Here is a 7,969-nt window from a genome sequence, read left to right as displayed (position 1 = left end):
TTGATTTCTGAAATTGTAAAAATATAACGTGTACAGTTACTCACAGAAATATTAGTTCTTTAGTTTTTTCATAATACTGAAAACTCAGAAATATTAGGTGTTTAGTATTTTCACAAGTGATTGAAAAGTTTTAAATTTCGATGAAAATTATTTTGAAATTCGCCGAGCTTTTGCAACATATATGGTATTTTTTAAATACAAATTACGGTTTTGTTTAAATAAAAATTAACGAAAAACATTTATAATGGAAGATATTTTTAATGTCGTGAAAAAAACTAAGCGAATACTTTAAACGAGTTAAAGTTACCTGTATTGAAATCTTTTTGTGTTTCTTTGCTTAGGTCTCTCGTATCGTAGGCCGAATCCAGCTGAAATTTCTTTTTGTAAAGTTTATACACTGGAAATAAATACAAAATAAAAATATATGTCTATATACTAAAATTATATGGAGAATTTACCTGGGGGTGTGACCAAAGCCTGGGATTGACCAAAGGAAAAATCCAGCTGACTCTCTTCGAAGGACAAATCCATGTTTGCTTAAAAATATAATTAATTTTAGTTATAGTTATTGACATTTAGTGTAAGTTTTTGGCATATTGAATTTTAAATATTTTAATAGTTAAGTTACAAAAGGATTTTTTTTTTAATTTTTGAAATTTTTTAATAGTTAAGTTACAAAGGCAAAAGTTTAGTTCAGATTTTTAACTATTTACAAAAAGGGCTAGATGAATTAGAAAAAACGTGATTCAGCCAATATGAACATTTTAGTTCGAAAACGCGTGAAAAAGAGTGTGAAGAATTGGAATAAGCAAAATATTATTTTCTTGGGGAATACAAAAGTATTTGTATTCTATATCTGCTCTGTTAATTATGACTAACTCATTACTAATTTCACTGGCTAAAAGTATTCCCAATCCGGGTGAAGATTCTAGTGGTTGCTCAAAGTAGTTTTGAATTTTTAGGAAGTTATATCCTAGTACCACATCCCGACCGGATTCTTTACGAATTTCGATTACTTTAATAGGACCAAACAGAGGGGTGAAACAAAAGGAATCTTTTTCTTTTTTCGTATCTATATTCAATATCCCCGATTGTTATATTGTTATATATAATTGAATGTGGGCCATTTCTCTCCTGAATTCTCAAATAAAGCTGTTGCAATATTTTGTTGGGTTTTTTTATAATTCTTTTTAAATGCTGCATGTAATTTTCGAACCTGTACGCAGTCGGTTAAATGCAATAAACCGTGAACATTAAAGCTTATTAAATGTTCACCGAAAATAATTCCAAAAAAATTTACGAACTCTGATAATATTGCCTGAATCACATTTTTTTCATTTTTGTATTTTTTTTCGCATGAAAGAAGTCTTATCCCCGCATGCAAGAGAAGAAAGTGATAGTACAAGTCCTCGTCAATGTTATCTTTTAAAACAAATATGCCTAAATATAATAAAAATTTACGAAACTCTGTTGATTTCCAAATAGCAATTTCGTCGAAACTTCTGCAAACTCTACCGAATTCAGATGGAACCAATTTTGAAACGAAATTTAGCTTTTCATTCATTTTGGTTACGTTTGCCTTTTTCAATAGCAAGTGAAGCAATTTTTTGTTATACCCAGGTCAACCAAATGCATAGGATCCAACGGGAACTGTGACACTATGCCGAAATCATGAAGTTCTAATATGTTAGGTTGATGTCGAAATTGGTTGCAGTGATGCCCGGGATCAAACCTACTTTTAAACGAAAAGTCAGACCGTGCATCATGCATTTGCTTGGAGAAACTTACACGCGTCTTTAAGTATTGACCTACTTGTGTGCATTTGGGACAGCTGTTTTTTCCGTTGTGGTACTGAACACCTGTTACAAATGCACGAGCAGGAGAATCACAAACAAATGCACGAACGCTAAATTTCACATTATGTTCACCAATTTTTACTCCAACTTCCCTCAAACGCGACACTTCTTCGCAAAAGTCCTTCATGAAATCGTTAATATTCCATGGCTTTTCGGTGCCAGAAAAACAAGCTATTACAAATGGTTGTACCTGGGGGTACCCAACAAGTGCTCCTAAAATTGGCCACAATACCTTATTAGAGCTTTTAAATAACTTGAGTCCATCTATGCCGACATCTATTTTAATTTCTTCTAAGGCCTCTGGAAACTCAAATAAGTTTTCTGAAAAGTGTGCTTGGACTCCGAAATAAAGAAATTAACCACTGGGTATAGCTTGGAGCTGTATTTTATTTTTTTCAGTTCCAAGTAAACTTTTCGCGGAAAGGGGCAAATCATTAACACCCATGTCTTTTAAAGTATGCAATAGATCTGTTAGGGAGTTATGCGATATACAGTTTCGAATTGCCCAGGACTTGAGTTTATGAACGTTGTCAACTTTTGGAATAAAGTTGGAGCACCCTGGTACATCGTCGTCACCGCAGTCACTTTCTAAACTAACTTCACTATTGCAGCCACTTTCAATTATAACACTTGCACTATCACTTTCTTCACTTTCTACGCAAGCAAAACTATCTATTTTTCTATATTTTTCTGCATTTCTATTAAAATATTGCTTTTCTAAAGCCACAAGATTCCTAATAGTTTTTTTACTCATTTTGGTACTTGCCTTTCACTTCTTCACTTTTTACAAAGTTTCTCCTGCTGCGCTCCTGGTTCTTATGCTTTCTGCAACGTAAATGCCTTTTATAATATTAATTAATTAATGTAAATGCAAAATTACTTACCGAATCGCCGCATTTAAATACTTGTAATCAACCATCGAAAGACACAAAGTTGAAATGTATACATATGAGTCGTTTTCCAGTATTACGTATGAAAAAATCTGATGGGTATCTATTATCTAACATCTACGACAAATATTTTCTACATCACTAATTATTCCAATTCGAGATGTAAGAAGGAATAAAATATAGGCTTATAGGCAGGCGAGAATAGGCTAGCTCACTCTTACATTATATAGCAGTTGGAATGGGATATGTAATTGAAATCACTCATTAGCCTTATCATGGGTTCATTTAGAGAATAATTCGTCTTACATAGGTCAATCGAAAACATATCATGTTGACGTAGCAATGATTGGATCATTGAGTTTAATGCGATCTAATAGAGTTGGGCAGTCAATTTCCCCACTCAGAATATCATGTAAAAACATCAGACCCGAGATAGTCCGCCTACTACGAAAAGTATGCAAGCTAATCACTTTGCCGCGAGATATATATCGTGGAGTAGGATTTTCAAACCTAATTTGAGCCAAACCAAATTTTAAACAACATTTTTGTACACGCTCAATCCTGTTATGGTGAAATTCGTAAGAAGGATTTCATATTATAGAGGCGTATTCCAGTTTGGACCTGACAAACGCATTACATACAAGATTTCTTGTATAGGGATCATTGAATTGAGCACTGTTTCGCTTAATAAAAGCTAATGAGGAGAACGCTAAGACTTTCAAGCAGGGTTGCCACTTTGGTAAATTGTTACCAAAATTGGTAGAAAAAATTTGGGTTGGTAAAAAGGTAAATTTTTTCCCATTTTGGTAGATTTTTGATGAACTTTCCGTTCCCGATCTATTTTTCGTAGTTATCTTTAAATATATTATAAATTTCTTTGCATACTTTTTATATAATTACATACGTATAAATGTATATCGATATAAAGCGAACATATCGCGCTCCATTTTACTGGAATCCCAAGGAGTTTTTGATTGTCTAAATATTTTAAATGATTATTTAAAGATAAAGAAAAATTTTACAGGTATGTAATTACGCACTATGATTGTTCGCAAAAAAAAATAAATCAACGCCATTTTTTATTAATGAAAAAAAAAATCAACGGAAATTTTAAGCAGCACATTGTTGGCTATATTCAAATAGTATGGGCTTTAAAGCTCCATACCTTAAATTGTTCTAAAAATTCAGAGTAAAATACTCGAAATTTAGGCGAAAATTTTTGGAATTTTTCTATATGTTGTATATAGTTTGAATCCTCGATTTTTTTTTTGGATTTAATTGAAGCAATAAAAAATTTTTACTCGATAACTATTGCGGATATTAAAAAAAATCACTTTTTTGAGTCACAGCATTTGTCTATAATAACTCGAGTTGAAGTTTTTCAAATAATGAAGTTTCATTGTTGCCTTTAGTTTCTTCACTCCCGCTTTTAGTTGAAGGAAACTGAGAATATGCCAATAATATAACGCAAATACCGTATAACTAGTTAAATAAAAAGTTCTTAAAAACAATCTTAATTCTTATTGAAGTAACTAAAAAAAATAAAAAAAACTATAGTTTTAATTAAAATAAACAAAAAAATAACAAAACTATAAAAAAGTTATTGGTAGATATTTCCCAGATTTGGTAGATTTTTTCAAGTGGATGGTAAATATTTTTTTTCGTCAGTGGCAACCCTGCTTTCAAGTCATCTGCATATAACAGGTATTCACAATGTTTAAAACAAGCACTGGAATCATTCATAAAGAGAACAAAGAAGGGCGTAAAATACTTCCTTGTGGAACTCCCGACGTCGCAGTGAGGGAATGAGCTAATCCCATCGACTACAACTTTATTTACACTATTGCAAAGATAAGAGTTTATCAAGGACAGAAAGCTTGAGTGAATACCCAAGTGTTTTAACTTCTGCAGAAGTAAATTATGTGACACACGATCAAAAGCTTTAGATATATCAGTGTATATGGTATCAACCTGGTAGCCACCCACAAACGCTGATATACAATAGTTTGAAAAAACGGTTAGGTTAGTTACGGTTGAGCGCCCTGGAACAAACCCATGTTGAGAGGGAGATATTGATTGTTTAATGGCAAATGAAAGTTTACTACTAACAATCTTTTCAAATAATTTCGCAATATTAGGAAGCTTAGAAATAGGCCGATAGTTCGAAATGTCACTTTTGTCTCCTGCTTTAAAAATAGGAGACACAGCCCCTACAAGAACAGTGATAGTCATTTGATTGATCATGTGATACTCACTGATCAATCACACTTGATGAGCATGCTTGTCACAGCTGATTTATCATACTTGATGTATATACACATCACAATTGATCAATCACACTTGATGAGCATGCTTGTCACAGCTGATTTATCATACTTGATGTATACACACATCACAATTGATCAATAACACTTGACGTATATGTAAAAAAGCGTATTTTATAATTTTTTACATAAAACAAATGTGTTACATTTATTATTAGTTGTACTTATGAAACTACGAAAAATATAATTAAATAAATTAAAAGCTTTGCTCCATTGCATAAGGAGATATATTAAACTAATAGGAAATTAAAAATTAGGAATCCATTGCATAGGGATGGGTCAGGTGATTGAGTCAAGCGAAATTTTGACTAGTTTTTGGTCTTTTTCTTTTGATATATTTTTTGTATAAAAGTTTCGCACTTTACCTAACCAGCGCCACATAAATCTACATTTGAAACTTCCTATAAAAATTACGAAAATTCAAGAAACTTTAACATTTGCAACCGAAAATTTTAAACTTTTTATTGCGAATTTTTAGATAAGTTTTGGGTATGCAGTTTGGTAGCTCATTAAATTTTAGTAGTAAAGTGCAAATTTCAAGACGCAAGAAAATCGCGTTGATTTTTTTTGGCTGACGGTGGGTTTTGTATGGGAGAAAATGCACTTTAACCTACTAAAATTTAATGAGCTACCAAACTTAAAGTTAAAAGTTAAAAATTTCCGGTTGCAAACGTTAAAGTTTCTTAAATTTTCATAATTTTTATAGGAAGTGTCAAATGTGGATTTATGTAGCGCTGGTTAGGTAAAGTGCGAAACTTTTATACAAAAAATATAAACAAAAGAAAAATAGCAAAAACTAGTCAAAATGTCACTTGACTTAATCAGATGACCACAAGGGTATTAAATTAATAGGATATAAAAAATTAGGAATTATAATTAAAATTATCTACAACTTGAATTAGAAGTTGAAGTAGAGGTTAGGATAGATGTTGAGGTAGAGGTACGGTTCTGGTTGTTGTTGTAGCAGCTGTAGTCGTTGTTTTGCCTTTTCGAAGGTACTTTTTTTGCTGAAGCCGATGATGGGCACGTACCACTGCTTTGCGTAATCTCTTTTCAAATTCTAAAGCGCCTTGTGCTGAGAAAACATCTAAAATTTAAATACAAAGGCGTACATGTAAAAAAATAGATATGTTTTTTTTTATAATAAAATGCATACCGCGCAGAGTCTTATTCACAAAAGTTAGTTCGCTCAGCGCCTGTTTCTCCCACGTTCCCTCCCAGTTGTATTTTTCAAGAAGGTCATCTGTAAAGATGTCTCATCGTCTATGAAAAGTTAAAATACAATCTTGTAAACAATAAAGTATAAGGTTTGTTTGTTACCATTGTCTGAACAAAGTCTGGTGACTGCAATCTTTGTTCCACTTCTAGCACTGCTGTGGTAGTATGCAAGGGGATCATGCTAGCTACTTCGTCCATTTTGGAGTCTGCAACTTCCCCAGTCATGCGACAAACGTCACAGAATTTTTTTTAAGGCCACTTTGCACTCCCTTATGCCCTTAGCTAGCACCATAGTTTGTGGGTTTTTATCCATTTCCTCAAACGCAATAGCGATCCTCTCTTGATTGCCTACAAGTACGTCCATCCCCTGGCTTAGTATGGATTGCTAATATACGAGAAGAAAAAATTGTTGGTTTGAGAAAAAAATTTACCAAAAGAAGAATAACCTACATTTTCCTCAACTTTCGCCAGTCGGGTATTTGTCTCCCTTTGGGCGTTCACGAGCTCCCTCATTGTCTTCAGAATATCTAGAAAAAAACAGAAAAAGTTTATGAAATATATGTATTATAAATAAAATTATGATTAAATATATAAATTTATAAATATAAATTTTCCTTACCGTTTTGCACCGAGGACTCGGAAATACGGTCATGTACGGCGTCATAGCTAATTCTTGGCAAAATATCTAAAATATATAAGTTAGGAAATATATTTGCGGTTTTGTTTAATACTTTATTTGCTGGGTCCTGTTTTTTACTGAAACCAAAACTGCCTTTCCCTTTCATATGGTCAATACTGAAGCACCCTAATTTAGAAGAACCCTTCAAAACTGACGTAAGACTTAGTCTTTCTTGGAGCCTAAGAAATATATGCTGCAAAATTTTGTTAAGCTTCTTGATCATTTTTTTAATATGCTGCATATAATTTTCTAATTTGTAGGCAGAAAAAGAATCCAGTGGGCCAAATTGTTTGACACAATCCGTTAAATGGAGAAGTCCATGGGCATTAAAGGTAACTAGCTCGTCACCATATAATGTGCCAAAAAAATTTTACAAAATCTTCCAATACTTTTTGTGAAATATCTGTCTCTCTTTGAAGCGATCCCTCTTTGGACAGAAGTCTTATACCACTATGCAATAATAAGAAGTGGTAATATCGATCATTACTTATAGAACCATTCAAAACGAAAATACCCGTATATATCAAAAATTGTCTAAACTCAGTAGATTTCCAAATATATATATCTTCCAAAGTTCTAGGTACTAAAGTTTAAGCAATTTTTTAGTGACCCCCAGATCAACCAAATGCATGCTATCCAAAGGAAATTGTGAAACCATTCCAAAACCTGATTCCTACAACATACTCATTTTCGTTTTTAATTGGTCTACGTGGTGAGAAGGATCGTGTCTTAGTTTAAATGTGATGTCTGACCTTAAACATCCAACTTCTTTCAAAAAACACACCCTATTAAATTTATATAAATCCCTCTGATCGCATTTCGGACAATTATTTTTTGCATTATGAGAAACGACACCTGTCACATATGCCCTGGCTGGAGAGTCACAACAAAGAGACGAACATTGAACCGCAATATATTTTATAGCGTTTTCTTTTCTCGAAAAAAGGCTGCACTTATTCTGCCTTGTGTTAGCGCTGTCACATTTTCATGTTTGTTTCTCAG

General features: G+C 32.7%; 1 protein-coding gene across 1 annotated transcript; it reads right to left on the bottom strand.

Annotated features, from left to right (window-relative positions):
* Positions 1-6,384: 6,384 nt before the first annotated feature.
* On the bottom strand, positions 6,385-7,477 carry LOC118739815. The gene is made up of 3 exons (XM_036471318.1): positions 6,908-7,477; positions 6,739-6,815; positions 6,385-6,673 (listed from the first exon to the last, which is right to left on the bottom strand). Exons 1-3 carry the CDS (start codon positions 7,206-7,208, stop codon positions 6,524-6,526), a joined length of 528 nt encoding a protein of 175 aa, XP_036327211.1. The 5' UTR covers positions 7,209-7,477; the 3' UTR covers positions 6,385-6,523.
* Between the last annotated feature and the right edge of the window lie 492 nt (positions 7,478-7,969).

The sequence above is a fragment of the Rhagoletis pomonella genome, unplaced genomic scaffold (assembly GCF_013731165.1).
Source record: "Rhagoletis pomonella isolate Grant_MI unplaced genomic scaffold, Rhpom_1.0 Rhpom_scaffold_00005, whole genome shotgun sequence".
In the NCBI taxonomy this organism is placed as follows: domain Eukaryota; kingdom Metazoa; phylum Arthropoda; class Insecta; order Diptera; family Tephritidae; genus Rhagoletis; species Rhagoletis pomonella.
The sequence above is the reverse complement of the archived record's forward strand: the minus strand, read 5'-3'. Positions and strand labels throughout refer to the sequence as shown.